This window comes from Entelurus aequoreus, linkage group LG27 (genome assembly GCF_033978785.1).
Source record: "Entelurus aequoreus isolate RoL-2023_Sb linkage group LG27, RoL_Eaeq_v1.1, whole genome shotgun sequence".
NCBI classification, from domain to species: Eukaryota; Metazoa; Chordata; class Actinopteri; order Syngnathiformes; family Syngnathidae; genus Entelurus; species Entelurus aequoreus.
The window spans coordinates 35,200,685-35,219,766 of record NC_084757.1 but is presented as its reverse complement, the minus strand read 5'-3'; the positions used below and the strand labels follow the sequence as shown (position 1 = coordinate 35,219,766).

The following is a 19,082-nucleotide window of genomic DNA, read 5'->3' as shown; positions in this document are numbered from 1 at the left end:
TGTGTTATGACAGTAAATGTGACTAGTTACATTATTATTAAAATAAATGAAAATACAACAACATAAATATAAATTATACGTGTATTTATTAGCTAGTTAGATAACATATTTATAATAATATAACAATAATATTGTGTGTTGTTATGACAGTCAAGGTGACTAGTTACATTATTATTAAAATAAATGAAAATACAACAACATATATATAAATTATACGTGTATTTATAATCTATTTAGATAACATATTTATAATAATTATAATAATATAAAAATAATGTTGTGTGTTGTGATGACGGTCAAGGTGACTTCCGGGTCCAAAAGTTTTGGACCAATCAGGAGCCGCCGTGCTCTTCCTGCCTGCGGCCGAGCAACAAGTCCTCAACAAGTCCACAAAAAGTCCACAAGATGTTCGTCTTTGTGCAGAAAGATCCGCTCCAAATTGCAAAATGACAAAAGGTGTCCGCGGGCGGCGGCGGGGACACGCGTGACGTGTCTGTGGAAGTAGTCTGCGTGGAAGATGCTGGGCATGTACGTGCCGCACAGATTCTCCCTCAAAGCCTCCAAAGTCCAGGACGGGATCGGCCTTTTCACGGCGAGGCGGGTGAAAAAGGTTCGTAGTCTGGACTTTTATTCCCCCCCCCCCCCCCCGCTAGACCCTGGTCAGGTTAGTGCGGTGAGAGTTGTGGAAAAGGAGTTTGACGTGGGAGACGTGACGTGACGTGAAGTGCCACGTAGCAACACTACTTCTCACTTAAACCACTTTTTATCCTCGCCCATTCGAAACACTAACAAAGTTCATTTTGTCCACGAAATGACTTCTAAACATTATTAAAAATATTCATTTTGCGTCATTTTTAAAGCTTTACGTTCAATATAAACGTGACGTTTTTTAATGACCACGCCCCCCGGAAGTGCGGCTAAGCTAGCTGTCATGCTAACACTAATCATCACAAGTTGACTTTTCTTTGTTTTGTTTTGGCGTCTAACTCCGTATTTTAATGTTTATTACGCAGGGAGAGAAGTTTGGACCCTTTGCAGGCGAGAAGAAGCTTCCTTGCGAGCTGGACGAAGGTTCTGACAGCAGACTTATGTGGGAGGTACGCAACTTTGATGCTAATTAGTTGCTACATGCTAACTAAATGTTGTCTTTATGTTCGCGTCAAGTGTGAAAAAAATTATTTTTCCCTTTTTTTGGAACATGCTAACTAAATGTTGTCATGTCAAGTGTGAAAAATTTAATTATTTCCCAATTTGGAACCTTTATGTTCATGTCAAGTGTGAAAAATGTAATTATTTCCGTATTTGGAACCTTTACAAGGGACAAGCGGTAGAAAATGGATGGATGGATGTTCACGTCAAGTATGAAAAATGTAATTATTTCCTCATTTGGAACATGCTAACTAAATGTTGTCTTTATGTTCACGTTAAGTGTGAAAAATGTAATTATTTCCTAATTTGGAACATGCTAACTAAATGTTGCATTTATGTTCATGTCAAGTGTGAAAAATGAAAATTGTTTCCTTATTTGGAACATGCTAACTAAATGTTGCCATGTCAAGTGTGAGAAATTTCATTATTTCCTCATTTGGAGCGTTTATGTTCACGTCAAGTGTGAAAAATTTAATTATTTCCTCATTTGGAACATGCTAACTAAATGTTGCATTTATGTTCATGTCAAGTGTGAAAAATGTAATTATTTCCTCATTTGGAACATGCTAACTAAATGTTGCCATGTCAAGTGTGAGAAATTTCAATATTTCCTCATTTGGAGCGTTTATGTTCACGTCAAGTGTGAAAAAAATGATTGTTCCCTTTTTTTGGAACATGCTAACTAAATGTTGTCATGTCAAGTGTGAAAAATGTAATTAATTCCTCATTTGGAACCTTTATGTTCATGTCAAGTGTGAAAAATGTAATTATTTCCTTATTTGGAACCTTTACAAGGGACAAGCGGTAGAAAATGGATGGATGGATGTTCACGTCAAGTATGAAAAATGTAATTATTTCCTCATTTGGAACATGCTAACTAAATGTTGTCTTTATGTTCACATCAAGTGTGAAAATGTTTGAATTGTTTCCTTTTTTGGAACATGCTAATTAAATATTGTCTTTATGTTCATGTCAAGTGTGAAAAATGAAAATTATTTCCTCATTTGGAACATGCTGACTAAATGTTGCCATGTCAAGTGTGAGAAATTTCAATATTTCCTCATTTGGAGCGTTTATGTTCATGTCAAGTGTGGAAAAAAATGATTGTTCCCTTTTTTTGGAACATGCTAACTAAATGTTGCCATGTCAAGTGTGAAAAATTTAATTATTTCCTCATTTGGAACCTTTATGTTCATGTCAAGTGTGAAAAATGTAATTATTTCCTCATTTGGAACCTTTATGTTCACATCAAGTGTGAAAAATGTAATTATTTCCTCATTTGGAACATGCTAACTAAATGTTATCTTTATGTTCATGTCAAGTGTGAAAAATGTAATTATTTCCTCATTTGGAACCTTTATGTTCACATCAAGTGTGAAAAATGTAATTATTTCCTCATTTGGAACATGCTAACTAAATGTTATCTTTATGTTCATGTCAAGTGTGAAAAATGTAATTATTTCCTCATTTGGAACCTTTATGTTCACATCAAGTGTGAAAAATGTAATTATTTCCTCATTTGGAACATGCTAACTAAATGTTGCATTTATGTTCATGTCAAGTGTGAAAAATGTAATTATTTCCTTATTTGGAACCTTTACAAGGGACAAGCGGTAGGAAATGGATGGATGGATGTTCACGTCAAGTATGAAAAATGTAATTATTTCCTTATTTGGAACATGCTAACTAAATGTTGCCATGTCAAGTGTGAAAAATTTCAATATTTCCTCATTTGGAGCGTTTATGTTCACGTCAAGTGTGAAAAATGTAATTATTACCTCATTTGGAACATGCTAACTAAATGTTGTCTTTATGTTCAAATCAAGTGTGAAGATGTTTTAATTGTTTCCTTTTTTGGAACATGCTAATTAAATATTGTCTTTATGTTCATGTCAAGTGTGAAAAATGAAAATCGTTTCCTCATTTGGAACATGCTAACTAAATGTCGTCTTTATGTTCACGTCAAGTGTGAAAAATGCTAACTAAATGTTGCCTTTATGTTCACGTCAAGTGTGAAAAATGTTATTATTTCCTCATTTGGAACATGCTAACTAAATGTTGTCTTTATGTTCACATCAAGTGTGAAAATGTTTGAATTGTTTCCTTTTTTGGAACATGCTAATTAAATATTGTCTTTATGTTCATGTCAAGTGTGAAAAATAAAAATTGTTTCCTTATTTGGAATATGCTGACTAAATGTTGCCATGTCAAGTGTGAAAAATGTAATTATTTCCTCATTTGGAACATGCTAACTAAATGTTGTCTTTATGTTCATGTCAAGTGTGAAAAATGTAATTATTTCCTCATTTGGAACCTTTATGTTCACATCAAGTGTGAAAAATGTAATTATTTCCTCATTTGGAACATGCTAACTAAATGTTGCATTTATGTTCATGTCAAGTGTGAAAAATGTAATTATTTCCTTATTTGGAACCTTTACAAGGGACAAGCGGTAGGAAATGGATGGATGAATGTTCACGTCAAGTATGAAAAATGTAATTATTTCCTTATTTGGAACATGCTAACTAAATCTTGTCTTTATGTTCACATCAAGTGTGAAAATGTTTTAATTGTTTCCTTTTTTGGAACATGCTAATTAAATATTGTCTTTATGTTCATGTCAAGTGTGAAAAATGAAAATTGTTTCCTCATTTGGAACATGCTGACTAAATGTTGCCATGTCAAGTGTGAGAAATTTCAATATTTCCTCATTTGGAGCGTTTATGTTCACGTCAAGTGTGAAAAATGTAATTATTTCCTCATTTGGAACATGCTAACTAAATGTTGTCTTTATGTACAAATCAAGTGTGAAGATGTTTTAATTGTTTCCTTTTTTGGAACATGCTAATTAAATATTGTCTTTATGTTCATGTCAAGTGTGAAAAATGAAAATCGTTTCCTCATTTGGAACATGCTAACTAAATGTCGTCTTTATGTTCACGTCAAGTGTGAAAAATGCTAACTAAATGTTGCCTTTATGTTCACGTCAAGTGTGAAAAATGTTATTATTTCCTCATTTGGAACATGCTAACTAAATGTTGTCTTTATGTTCACATCAAGTGTGAAAATGTTTGAATTGTTTCCTTTTTTGGAACGTGCTAATTAAATATTGTCTTCATGTTCATGTCAAGTGTGAAAAATGATATTATTTCCTCATTTGGAACATGCTAACTAAATGTTGTCTTTATGTTCACATCAAGTGTGAAAATGTTTGAATTGTTTCCTTTTTTGGAACATGCTAATTAAATATTGTCTTCATGTTCATGTCAAGTGTGAAAAATGAAAATTGTTTCCTTATTTGGAACATGCTGACTAAATGTTGCCATGTCAAGTGTGAAAAATGTAATTATTTCCTCATTTGGAACCTTTATGTTCACATCAAGTGTGAAAAATGTAATTATATCCTCATTTGGAACATGCTAACTAAATGTTGCCATGTCAAGTGTGAAAAATTTCATTATTTCCTCATTTGGAGCATTTATGTTCATGTCAAGTGTGAAAAAAATGATTGTTCCCTTTTTTTGGAACATGCTAACTAAATGTTGTCATGTCAAGTGTGAAAAATGTAATTACTTCCTCATTTGGAGCGTTTATGTTCACGTCAAGTGTGAAAAATGTAATTATTTCCTCATTTGGAACATGCTAACTAAATGTTGTCTTTATGTTCAAATCAAGTGTGAAAATGTTTTAATTGTTTCCTTTTTTGGAACATGCTAATTAAATATTGTCTTTATGTTCATGTCAAGTGTGAAAAATGAAAATCGTTTCCTCATTTGGAACATGCTGACTAAATGTCGTCTTTATGTTCACGTCAAGTGTGAAAAATGCTAACTAAATGTTGCCTTTATGTTCACGTCAAGTGTGAAAAATGTAATTATTTCTTCATTTGGAACATGCTAACTAAATGTTGTCTTTATGTTCACATCAAGTGTGAAAATGTTTGAATTGTTTCCTTTTTTGGAACATGTTAACTAAATATTGTCTTTATGTTCATGTCAAGTGTGAAAAATGAAGATTGTTTCCTTATTTGGAACATGCTGACTAAATGTTGCCATGTCAAGTGTGAGAAATTTCATTATTTCCTCATTTGGAGCGTTTATGTTCATGTCAAGTGTGAAAAATGTAATTATTTCCTCATTTGGAACATGCTAACTAAATGTTGCCATGTCAAGTGTGAAAAATGTAATTATTTCCTCATTTGGAACCTTTATGTTCATGTCAAGTGTGAAAATGTTTGAATTGTTTCCTTTTTTGGAACATGCTAACTAAATGTTGTCTTTATGTTCATGTCAAGTGTGAAAAAAATGATTGTTCACTTTTTTTGGAACATGCTAACTTAATGTTGTCATGTCAAGTGTGAAAAATTTAATTATTTCCTAATTTCATGTCAAGTGTGAAAAATGTAATTATTTCCTCATTTGGAACATGCTAACTAAATGTTGTCTTTATGTTCATGTCAAGTGTGAAAAATGTAATTATTTCCTCATTTGGAACATGCTAACTAAATGTTGCCATGTCAAGTGTGAAAAATGTAATTATTTCCTCATTTGGAGCGTTTATGTTCACGTCAAGTGTGAAAAATGTAATTATTTCCTCATTTGGAACATGCTAACTAAATGTTGAATTTATGTTCATGTCAAGTGTGAAAAAAAAGATTGTTCCCTTTTTTTGGAACATGCTAACTAAATGTTGCCATGTCAAGTGTGAGAAATTTCATTATTTCCTCATTTGGAACCTTTATGTTCATGTCAAGTGTGAAAAATGTAATTATTTCCTTATTTGGAACCTTTACAAGGGACAAGCGGTAGAAAATGGATGGATGGATGTTCACGTCAAGTATGAAAAATGTAATTATTTCCTCATTTGGAACATGCTAACTAAATGTTGCATTTATGTTCATGTCAAGTGTGAAAATGTTTTAATTGTTTCCTTTTTTGGAACATGCTAACTAAATATTGTCTTTATGTTCATGTCAAGTGTGAAAAATGAAAATTGTTTCCTTATTTGGAACATGCTAACTAAATGTTGCCATGTCAAGTGTGAAACATTTCATTATTTCCTCATTTGGAGCGTTTATGTTCATGTCAAGTGTGAAAAATGTAATTATTTCCTCATTTGGAACATGCTAACTAAATGTTGCCATGTCAAGTGTGAGAAATTTCAATATTTCCTCATTTGGAGCGTTTATGTTCACATCAAGTGTGAAAAATGTAATTATTTCCTCATTTGGAACATGCTAACTAAATGTTGCATTTATGTTCATGTCAAGTGTGAAAAATGAAAATTGTTTCCTTTTTTGGAACATGCTAACTAAATGTTGCCATGTCAAGTGTGAGAAATTTCATTATTTCCTCATTTGGAGCGTTTATGTTCATGTCAAGTGTGAAAAATGTAATTATTTCCTCATTTGGAACATGCTAACTAAATGTTGCATTTATGTTCATGTCAAGTGTGAAAAATTTAATTATTTCCTCATTTGGAACATGCTAACTAAATGTTGCATTTATGTTCACATCAAGTGTGAAAAATGTAATTATTTCCTCATTTGGAACATGCTAACTAAATGTTGCATTTATGTTCACATCAAGTGTGAAAAATGTAATTATTTCCTCATTTGGAACATGCTAACTAAATGTTGCCATGTCAAGTGTGAGAAATTTCAATATTTCCTCATTTGGAGCGTTTATGTTCACATCAAGTGTGAAAAATGTAATTATTTCCTCATTTGAAACATGCTAACTAAATGTTGCATTTATGTTCATGTCAAGTGTGAAAAATGTAATTATTTCCTCATTTGGAACATGCTAACTAAATGTTGCCATGTCAAGTGTGAAAAATGTAATTATTTCCTCATTTGGAGCGTTTATGTTCACGTCAAGTGTGAAAAATGTAATTATTTCCTCATTTGGAACATGCTAACTAAATGTTGCATTTATGTTCACATCAAGTGTGAAAAATGTAATTATTTCCTCATTTGGAACATGCTAACTAAATGTTGCCATGTCAAGTGTGAGAAATTTCAATATTTCCTCATTTGGAGCGTTTATGTTCACATCAAGTGTGAAAAATGTAATTATTTCCTCATTTGGAGCGTTTATGTTCACGTCAAGTGTGAAAAAAATGATTGTTCCCTTTTTTTGGAACATGCTAACTAAATGTTGTCATGTCAAGTGTGAAAAATTTAATTATTTCCTCATTTGGAACCTTTACAAGGGACAAGCGGTAGAAAATGGATGGATGGATGTTCACGTCAAGTATGAAAAATGTAATTATTTCCTCATTTGGAACATGCTAACTAAATGTTGCCATGTCAAGTGTGAGAAATTTCATTATTTCCTCATTTGGAGCGTTTATGTTCACGTCAAGTGTGAAAAAAATGATTGTTCCCTTTTTTTGGAACATGCTAACTAAATGTTGTCATGTCAAGTGTGAAAAATTTAATTATTTCCTCATTTGGAACCTTTACAAGGGACAAGTGGTAGAAAATGGATGGATGGATGTTCACGTCAAGTATGAAAAATGTAATTATTTCCTCATTTGGAACATGCTAACTAAATGTTGTCTTTATGTTCACGTTAAGTGTGAAAAATGTAATTATTTCCTCATTTGGAACATGCTAACTAAATGTTGCCATGTCAAGTGTGAGAAATTTCATTATTTCCTCATTTGGAGCGTTTATGTTCACGTCAAGTGTGAAAAAAATGATTGTTCCCTTTTTTTGGAACATGCTAACTAAATGTTGTCATGTCAAGTGTGAGAAATTTAATTATTTCCTCATTTGGAACCTTTATGTTCACATCAAGTGTGAAAAATGTAATTATTTCCTCATTTGGAACATGCTAACTAAATGTTGTCTTTATGTTCATGTCAATTGTGAAACATTTAATTGTTTCCTTTTTTGGAACATCCATCCATCCATCCATCCATTTTCTACCGCTTGTCCCTTTTAGGGCCGCGGAACATGCTGACTAAATATTGTCTTTATGTTCACGTCAAGTGTGAAAAATGTAATTATTCTCTCATTTGCTACATGCTAACTGAATATTGTCTTTATGTTCATGTCAAGTGTGAACATTTTTTATTGTTTCCTTTTTTGGAATATGTTGACTAAATGTTGCCTTTCTGTTCACGTCAAGTGTGAAAAATTTAATTATTTCCTCATTTGCTACATGCTAACTGAATATTGTCTTTATGTTCATGTCAAGTGTGAAACATGTAATTATTTCCTTATTTGCTACATGCTAACTAAATGTTGTCTTTATGTTCATGTCAAGTGTGAAAAAATGTAATTATTTTCTCCTTCAAAGCATGCTAACTAAATATTGTCTTTATTTTCATGTCAAGGGTAAAAAATGTAATTATTTCCTTATTTGCTAAATGCTAACTAAATGTTGTCTTTATTTTCATGTCAAGTGTAAAAAATGTAATTATTTACTTATTTGCTACATGCTAACTAAATGTTGTCTTTAAGTTCATGTCAAGTGTGAAATTTTTTATTATTTCCTTATTTGGAACATGCTAACTAAATGTTGTCTTTATGTTCATGTCAAGTGTGAAAAATGTAATTATTTTCTCCTTCAAAGCATGCTAACTAAATATTGCCTTTATGTACATGTCAAGTGTGAAAAAATGTAATTATTTCCTTATTTGCTACATGCTAACTAAATGTTGTCTTTATGTCAAGTGTGAAAATGAACTGCTGAGAATCACAAATGTCAACATAGGAAAAAAAAAAAAAGTCACAAACTAACGACAATAATATTTTCAAGAATACAGTAATTCCTCTTTTATTGCCATTAATTGGTTTCAGAACGACGAAGATATGTCAATTGTAGGAATGATTACTTATGGCGCACAAAGAAAACACCTTCTTTACAACCTCTTAAATATGTTCTTTTTTAATGGTTATTAGCGCTCTTGAGACATGAAATAGCACCTCTATATTTACCTTATGTGTTTACCATAAATACAATGCAAAACACAGAGGAAATATACGTTATATAGAATGTTCATAGCACAAAGATCTATAGAGGCAGGAAAAAAAGTACAACATGAAGCGTACTAAAAAGTGGTGCTAAAAAAGATGACCCTCAATACTTCACAGAGAGAAATGACAATATGGACAAAGTAGCGGAACACTATATAATGTAATTTGTAGATATAGGAACAAAAGTGGACTAGATGATTCCAGATGTTCATGATGAAGACTTGGATGAAAGTATATACCAGAGTTTTAACTCCATCTTTCTCATTCATGAAACAACACAAGAAGAAAGAATCACAATTGTATTCATGGATCCAACTAAACATTAGACACAATTCATCTTAATATTTAATGAATCAATTAGAAGGGTATGACACATAATATTTAATGAATGAATTAGAAGGGTATGACACATAATATTTAATGAATCAATTAGAAGGGTATGACACATAATATGTAATGAATCAATTAGAAGGGTATGACACATAATATTTAATGAATCAATTAGAAGGGTATGACACATAATATTTAATGAATCAATTAGAAGGGTATGACACATAATATTTAATGAATCAATTAGAAGGGTATGACACATAATATTTAATGAATCAATTAGAAGGGTATGACACATAATATTTAATGAATCAATTAGAAGGGTATGACACATAATATTTAATGAATCAATTAGAAGGGTATGACACATAATATTTAATGAATCAATTAGAAGGGTATGACACATAATATTTAATGAATCAATTAGAAGGGTATGACACATAATATCTTAATGTATCAATTAGAAGGGTATGACACATAATATTTAATGAATCAATTAGAAGGGTATGACACATAATATCTTAATGTATCAATTAGAAGGGTATGACACATAATATTTAATGAATCAATTAGAAGGGTATGACACATAATATCTTAATGTATCAATTAGAAGGGTATGACACATAATATTTAATGAATCAATTAGAAGGGTATGACACATGATATGACACATAATATTTAATGAATGAATTAGAAGGGTATGACTCATAATATTTAATGAATCAATTAGAAGGGTATGACACATAATATTTAATGAATCAATTAGAAGGGTATGACACATAATATTTAATGAATCAATTAGAAGGGTATGACACATAATATTTAATAACAGTTTGTGTTGTGACATAGTTTGTGTCGTAACATAGTTTGTGTTGTGATATAGTTTGTGTTGTAACATAGTTTGTGTTGTGACATAGTTTGTGTTGTAACATAGTTTGTGTTGTGACATAGTTTGTGTTGTGACATACCGTAATTTCCGGACTATAAGCCGCACCTGACTATAAGCCGCACCAGCTAAATTTAGGGGAAAATACAGATTGCTCCTTATATAAGCCGCACCCGACTATAAGCCGCAGGGTTTTGATGTGTAATTACCGTAGTACAGGGGTCACCAACGTGGTGCCCGCAGGCACCAGGTAGCCCGTAAGGACCAGATGAGTAGCCCGCTGGCCTGTTCTAAAAATAGCTCAAATAGCAGCACTTACCAGTGAGCTGCCTCTATTTTTTAAATTGTATTTATTTACTAACAAACTGGTCTCGCTTTGCCCGACATTTTAATTCTAAGAGAGACAAAACTCAAATAAAATTTGAAAATCCAAGAAAATATTTTGAAGACTTGGTCTTCACTTGTTTAAATAATTTCATTAATTTTTTTACTTTGCTTCTTATAACTTTCAGAAAGACAATTTTAGAGAAAAAAATACAACCTTAAAAATGATTTGAGGATTTTTAAACACATACCTTTTTACCTTTTAAATTCCTTCCTCTTCTTTCCTGACAATTTAAATCAATGTTCAAGTAAATTTTTTTTTTTTTATTGTAAAGAATAATAAATAAATTTTAATTTAATTCTTCATTTTAGCTTCTGTTTTTTCGACGAAGAATATTTGTGAAATATTTCTTCAAACTTATTATGATTAAAATTCAAAAACATTATTCTGGCAAATCTAGAAAATCTGTAGAATCAAATGTAAATCTTATTTCAAAGTCTTTTGAATTTCTTTTAAAATTTTTGTTCTGGAAAATCTAGAAGAAATAATGATTTGTCTTTTTTAGAAATATAGCTTGGTCCAATTTGTTATATATTCTAACAAAGTGCAGATTGGATTTTAACCTATTTAAAACATGTCATCAAAATTCTAAAACTAATCTTAATCAGGAAAAATTACTAACGATGTTCCATAAATTCTTTTTTAAATTTTTTTAAAAACATTCGAATTAGCTAGTTTTTCTCTTCTTTTTTTCGGTTGAATTTTGAATTTTAAAGAGTATAAGTATAAGCTATGTTTCAAAATTTAATTGTCATTTTTTTCGTGTTTTCTCCTCTTTTAAACCGTTCAATTAAGTGTAAATATCATTAATTATTAATAATAACATAGAGTTAAAGGTAAATTGAGCAAATTGGCTATTTCTGGCAATTTATTTAAGTGTGTATCAAACTGGTAGCCCTTCGCATTAATCAGTACCCAAGAAGTAGCTCTTGGTTAAAAAAGGTTGGTGACCCCTGCCGTAGTATATAGGGGTTCCTGCTACCACGGAGGGGATTGTCGGGACAGAGATGACTGTTTGGGAACGCAAAGCGTCCCATTTATTAACTATAAATCCTTCAATCATTCAATCAAACTTTCACATCTTTGACATGGCGAACAGCATTTGTGCAGAGTACAAATAATACAACGGTGCTAAGTAATACAAAGTGCTCGCATGTACGTTATCAAAATAACCAGCCTACCGGTATATGAAAAGTCAGTCTTTAATCATTGTGTCATCGTCTTCCTCCTGCGTACTAAAACCACCGAAATCCTCTTCGTCGGTGTCGGAGAAGAACAGGCCGCATATAAGCCGCACCGTTGTATAAGCCGCAGGGACCAGAACGAGGGGAAAAAGTAGCGGCTTATAGTCCGGAAATTACGGTAGTTTGTTGTGACATAGTTCATGTTGTGACATAGTTTGTGTTGTGACATAGTTTGTGTTGTGACATAGTTTGTTGTGACATAGTTCATGTTGTGACATAGTTCGTGTTGTGACATAGTTTGTGTTGTAACATAGTTCATGTTGTGACATAGTTTGTGCTGTGACATAGTTTGTGTTGTAACATAGTTATGTTGTGACATAGTTGTGTTGTGACATAGCTTGTGTTGTGAAATAGTTTGTGTTGTGACATAGTTTGTGTTGTGACATAGTTTGTGTTGTGACATAGTTTGTGTTGTAACATAGTTTGTGTTGTGACATAGTTTGTGTTGTAACATAGTTTGTGTTGTGACATAGTTTGTGTTGTGACATAGTTTGGGTTGTAACATAGTTTGTGTTGTAACATAGTTCATGTTGTGACATAGTTTGTGTTGTGACATAGTTTGTTGTGACATAGTTCATGTTGTGACATAGTTTGTGTTGTGACATAGTTTGTTGTGACATAGTTCATGTTGTGACATAGTTTGTGCTGTGACATAGTTTGTGTTGTAACACAGTTCATGTTGTGACATAGTTGTGTTGTGACATAGCTTGTGTTGTGAAATAGTTTGTGTTGTGCTATAGTTTGTGTTGTGACATAGTTTGTGTCGTAACATAGTTTGTGTTGTGACATAGTTTGTGTCGTAACATAGTTTGTGTTGTGGCATAGTTTGTGTTGTGACAACTAAAATGAAACATTTCCTGCTGTGATTCTGTCCAATCATTCATATTAGTATTTGGAGCAGAAGACTAGAGTTGTGTGTAGTATTGCAGTCAGTTGTCAGCGTCAGCAGGGCCAATGTTGTGTTATTGTTGTCACAGCGGCCATATTGGATGGTGTGGCCCTCATAAAAGATGTCCTCCTTCTGGCTGCCAGCAAGAGACTTGACTGTTTTGTTTCCCTCCCGCAGGTCCGCGGCAGCAAGGGGGATGTTCTCTACATCCTGGACGCCAGCAACCCGCGCTACGCCAACTGGCTGCGCTTCGTCCACCAGGCACCTTCGCAGGAGCAGAAGAACCTGGCGGCCATTCAGGTAGATGTCCTCTCCAGTGGACAAAGGAGCCTTTATACGTTTCATTGTAGCCATTAAACATATCCTATTGTATTTACAATGTGAATAAACATAAACAAAATGGCCATATTATTAGAGCAGTCATACTGGAAATATGTAAACATTGTAAAGAGATGTGCTGTTTATCGTTCACAATCCTTATGTAAGACAAGGATTGGCTTTTTTATGCAGTCAAAATGGTAAATAAATGTTTAACTATTGAGTCAACACTCACCTTAATAGTCTCTAAAACATCCAGAAAGCACCAATAGTAATCCATTTACATGCCGTGACCTGAAAATTAACCAAATATGAGTGATATTATTATTATAAGCGCCAACGCAGACAGACTATTTTAGCAGCGCATTGATAGCAGTGAGCTAATGCTAGCTTTCGCTTTTATTATTGACCCACTGAGCCGACGGCTGCTTCTGTTTGGTCTCAAACTTGCTAAAAGTTCAGCCCTTTGAGACACTTGTGATTTAGGGCTACATAAATAAACATTGATTGATTGATTGAAAAGTGAATCCTAGACCATAGATAATGCTAATGTCAAACATTAACATGCTAACAGGAAAACTTAGCATACTTGTAACATGGCGCCAAGTATCTGCATCCATGGTTTTTAGGTTTAGATGTATAAAGTCAGCTAAAACGTTAGCATAAAACGTTAGCATACTAGCATTAGCTGTTAGCATGCTAACAGGAAATGTAATCATACTTGTAAGATGGCGCCAAGTATCAAAATTCATGATTTTTTAGGTTTATAAAAACGAAATGAGCAAAAATGCTGGCGTAAAACGTTAGCATGCTAACAGGAATAGTTACCATACTTGGAAGATGGCGGCAAGTATCAGCATCCATGATTTTTAAGTTTTTAGAATGAAATGAGCGAAAATGCTAGCATAAAGCATTAGCATGCTAACATTAGCATGTTAACATTAGCATGCTAACAGGAAAAGTTAGCATACTTGTAAGATGGCGCTAAGCATCAAAATTCATGATTTTTAGGTTTATAAAAAGAAATGAGCAAAAATGCTGGCATAAAATGTTAGCATGCTAACATCAGCATGCTAACAAGAAAAGTTAGCATACGCTAAGTGCTAAGTATCAAAATGCATGATTATTTGGTTTATAGGAATAAAATGAGTATAAATGCTAGCATAAAAGGCTAGCATGCTAATATTAGCATGATCACAAGAAAAGTTAGCATACTTATAAGATGGCGCCAAGTTTTAACATCCATGATTTTTAGGTTTGAAATATAAAGTTAGCCAAATAGCTAGCATAAAACGTTAGCATGCTAACAGGAAAAGTTAGCATACTTCTAAAATGGTGCCAAGTATCAGCATCCAAGATTTTTAAGTTTTTAAGAATCCATCCATCCATCCCTCCATTTTCTTCCGCTTATCCGAGGTCGGGTCGTGGGGGCAGCAGCCTAAGCAGGGAAGCCCAGACTTCCTTCTCCCCAGCCACTTCGCCCAGCTTCTCTCTGGGGATCCTGAGGCGTTCCCAGGCCAGCCGGCAGACATAGTCTTACCAACGTGTCCTGGGTCTTCCCTGTGGCCTCCTACCGGTCGGACGTGCCCTAAACACCTCCCTAAGGAGGCGTTCGGGTGACATCCGACCAGATGCCCGAACCACCTCATCTGGCTCCTCTCCATGTGGAGGAGCAGCGGCTTTACTTTGAGCTCCTCCCGGATGACAGAGCTTCTCACCCTATCTCTAAGGGAGAGACCCACCACCCGGCGGAGGAAACTCATTTGGGCCGCTTGTACCCGTGATCTTGTCCTTTCGGTCATAACCCAAAGCTCATGACCATAGGTGAGGATGGGAACGTAGATCGACCGGTAAATTGAGAGCTTTGCCTTCTGGCTCAGCTCCTTCTTCACCACAACGGATCGATACAGCGTCCGCATTACTGAAGACGCCGCACCGATCCGCCTGTCGATCTCACCATCCACTCTTCCCTCACTCGTGAACAAGACTCCGAGGTACTTGAACTCCTCCACTTGGGGCAAGATCTCCTCCCCAACCCGGAGATGGCACTCCACCCTTTTCCGGACGAGAACCATGGTCTCGGACTTGGAGGTGCTGATTCTCATCCCAGTCGCTTCACACTCGGCTGAAAATCGATCCAGTGAGAGCTGAAGATCCTGGCCAGTTGAAGCCATCAGGACCACATCATCTGCAAAAAGCAGAGACCTAATCCTGCAGCCACCAAACCGGATCCCCTCAAAGCCCTAAAATTCTGTCCATAAAAGTTCAGAACAGAATGGGTGACAAAGGGCAGCCTTGGCGGAGTCCAACCCTCACTGGAAACGTGTCCGACTTACTGCCGGCAATGCGGACTAAGCTCTGACACTGATCATACAGGGAGCGGACCGCCACAATCAGACAGTCCGATACCCCGTACTCTCTGAGCACTTACCGAGGGACACGGTCGAATGCCTTCTCCAAGTCCACAAAGCACATGTAGACTGGTTGGGCAAACTCCCATGCACCCTCAAGGACCCTGCCGAGAGTATAGAGCTGGTCCACAGTTCTACGACCAGGACGAAAACCACACTGTTCCTCCTGAATCCGAGGTTCGACTACCCGGCGTAGCCTCCTCTCCAGTACACCTGAATAGACCTTACCGGGAAGGCTGAGGAGTGTGATCACACGATAGTTGGAACACACCCTCCGGTTCCCCTTCTTAAAGAGAGGAACCACCACCCCGGTCTGCCAATCCAGAGGTACCGCCCCCGATGTCCACGCGATGCTGCAGAGTCTTGTCAACCAAGACAGCCCCACAGCATCCAGAGCCTTAAGGAACTCCAGGCGGATCTCATCCACCCCCAGGGGCTTTTCACCGAGGAGCTTTTTTAACTACCTCGGCAACCTCAGCCCCAGAAATAGGAGAGCCCACCACAGATTCCCCAGGAACTGCTTCCTCATAGGAAGACGTGTTGGTGGGATTGAGGAGGTCTTCGAAGTATTCCCCCCACCACAACAGCCGCAGTAGAGATCAGCAGCACACCATCCTCACCATACACGGTTTATAAGAATGAAATGAGTCAAATTGGTGTGATGGAAGCTTCCGGTGCCTCCCAGGACGGAGAGAACATCTTCTACCTGGCTGTGGACGACATCGAGACTGACACGGAGCTCCTGATTGGCTTCCTGGACAGCGACATGGAGGAGGAGGAGGAGGAGGAAGAGGAGGAGTTGACCAAGGATGAGGAGGAGAGCAGCAAGGAGGCCAAGCACCTTCTAGAAATGGGTATGCACCTGTTTCCACCGCCTCCACGGTCCTGGTACCTGCTCACTGTCCTGTCACGTCCTCCAGAGCTGGTCATCAAGAAGGAAGACCACCCCTGCCTGCTGTGTGAGAGCAGCTTCCCCAGTGAGGAGATCCTGGCGGCCCACCTGCAGAGTCTGCACCAGAGACCCAGCACCGAGGACAAGGACTTCAAGTGCAGGAACTGTGGCAAGAAGTTCCCTGTCAAGCAAGCCCTGCAGCGCCAGTGAGTCCAGTCTCTTCTCCACTTTCACTTTCACTTTCACTTTCACTTTCACTTTCATGTCCTCTGCTGTCAACCACACGCGTTTAGGCTGGGACATAGTTTGTGTTGTGAAGTAGTTTGTGTTGTGACATAGTTTGTATTCTGACATAGTTTGTGTTGTGGCATAGTTTGTGTTGTGGCATAGTTTGTGTTGTGACATAGTTTGTGTTGTGACAAAATTTGTGTTTTGACATTTTTTGTATTGTGACATAGTTTGTATTGTGACATAGTTTGTGTTGTGACATAGTTTGTGCTGTGACATAGTTTGTATTCTGACATAGTTTGTGTTGTGACAGTTTGTATTCTGACAGAGTTTGTGTTGTGGCATAGTTTGTGTTGTGACATAGTTTGTGTTGTGACAGTTTGTATTCTGACAGAGTTTGTGTTGTGGCATAGTTTGTGTTGTGACATAGTTTGTGTTGTAAAACAGTTTGTGTTGTGACATAGTTTGTGTTGTGACATAGTTTGTGCTGTGACATAGTTTGTATTCTGACATAGTTTGTGTTGTGACATAGTTTGTGTTGTGACATAATTTGTGTTGTGACATAGTTTGTGTTGTGACATAGTTTATGTTGTGACATAGTTTGTATTCTGACATAGTTTGTGTTGTGACATAGTTTGTGTTGTGACATAATTGTGTTGTGACATAGTTTGTGTTGTGACAAAATTTGTGTTTTGACACAGTTGTGTTGTGACATTTTTTGTATTGTGACATAGTTTGTATTCTGACATAGTTTGTGTTGTGACAGTTTGTATTCTGACAGAGTTTGTGTTGTGGCATAGTTTGTGTTGTGATATAGTTTGTGTTGTAAAACAGTTTGTGTTGTGACATAGTTTGTGTTGTGACATAGTTTGTGCTGTGACAGTTTGTATTCTGACATAGTTTGTATTCTGACATAGTTTGTGTTGTGACATAGTTGTGTTGTGACATAATTTGTGTTGTGACAGTTGGTGTTGTGACATAATTTGTGTTGTAACATAGTTGTGTTGTGACATAGTTTATGTTGTGACATCGTTTGTGTTGTGAAATAGTTTGTGTTGTGACATAGTTTGTGTTGTGAAATAGTTTTTGTTATGACATAGTTTATGTCGTGACATACTTTATGTCGTGACATAGTTTGTGTTGTGACATAGTTTATGTTGTGACATAGTTTGTGTTGTGACATAATTTGTGTTGACATAGTTTATGTCGTGACATAGTTTATGTCGTGCCATAGTTTGTGATGTGACATAGTTTGTGTTGTGACATAGTTTGTGCTGTGACATAGTTTGTGCTGTGACATAGTTTGTATTCTGACATAGTTTGTGTTGTGACATAGTTTGTGATGTGACATAGTTTGTGTTGTGACATAGTTTGTGCTGTGACATAGTTTGTGCTGTGACATAGTTTGTATTCTGACATAGTTTGTGTTGTGACATAGTTTGTGATGTGACATAGTTTGTGATGTGACATAGTTTGTGTTGTGACATAGTTTGTGCTGTGACATAGTTTGTATTCTGACATAGTTTGTGTTGTGACATAGTTTGTGCTGTGACATAGTTTGTATTCTGACAGAGCTTGTGTTGTGGCATAGTTTGTGTTGTGACATAGTTTGTGTTGTAAAACAGTTTGTGTTGTGACATAGTTTGTGTTGTGACATAGTTTGTGTTGTGACATAGTTTGTGTTGTGACATAATTTGTGTTGTGACATAGTTTGTGTTGTGACATAGTTTGTGTTGTGAAATAGTTTGTGTTGTGACACAGTTTGTGTTGTGACATAATTTGTGTTGTAACATAGTTTATGTCGTGACATACTTTAGGTCGTGACATAGTTTGTGTTGTGACATAATTTGTGTTGTGACATAGTTTGTGTTGTGACATAGTTTTGTGTTGTGAAATAGTTTGTGTTGTGACATAGTTTATGTTGTGACATAGTTTGTGTTGTGACATAATTTGTGTTGACATAGTTTATGTCGTGACATAGTTTATGTCGTGCCATAGTTTGTGATGTGACATAGTTTGTGTTGTGACATAGTTTGTGCTGTGACATAGTTTGTGCTGTGACATAGTTTGTATTCTGACATAGTTTGTGTTGTGACATAGTTTGTGATGTGACATAGTTTGTGTTGTGACATAGTTTGTGCTGTGACATAGTTTGTGCTGTGACATAGTTTGTATTCTGACATAGTTTGTGTTGTGACATAGTTTGTGATGTGACATAGTTTGTGATGTGACATAGTTTGTGTTGTGACATAGTTTGTGCTGTGACATAGTTTGTATTCTGACATAGTTTGTGTTGTGACATAGTTTGTGCTGTGACATAGTTTGTATTCTGACAGAGCTTGTGTTGTGGCATAGTTTGTGTT

At 35.5% G+C, this 19,082-nt stretch overlaps 1 protein-coding gene across 1 annotated transcript in view; it reads left to right on the top strand.

Moving 5' to 3' along the window:
* Positions 1 to 347: 347 nt before the first annotated feature.
* LOC133644662 (PR domain zinc finger protein 5-like) overlaps positions 348 to 19,082 on the top strand; it is a 77,092-nt gene continuing 58,357 nt past the window's right edge. The window contains exons 1-5 of the mRNA XM_062039337.1: positions 348 to 610; positions 1,014 to 1,097; positions 13,048 to 13,170; positions 16,285 to 16,453; positions 16,520 to 16,697. Coding sequence (XP_061895321.1) covers positions 518 to 610; positions 1,014 to 1,097; positions 13,048 to 13,170; positions 16,285 to 16,453; positions 16,520 to 16,697 — 647 coding nt within the window. The 5' untranslated portion in view covers positions 348 to 517. The remainder of the gene's footprint in view (positions 611 to 1,013; positions 1,098 to 13,047; positions 13,171 to 16,284; positions 16,454 to 16,519; positions 16,698 to 19,082) is intronic.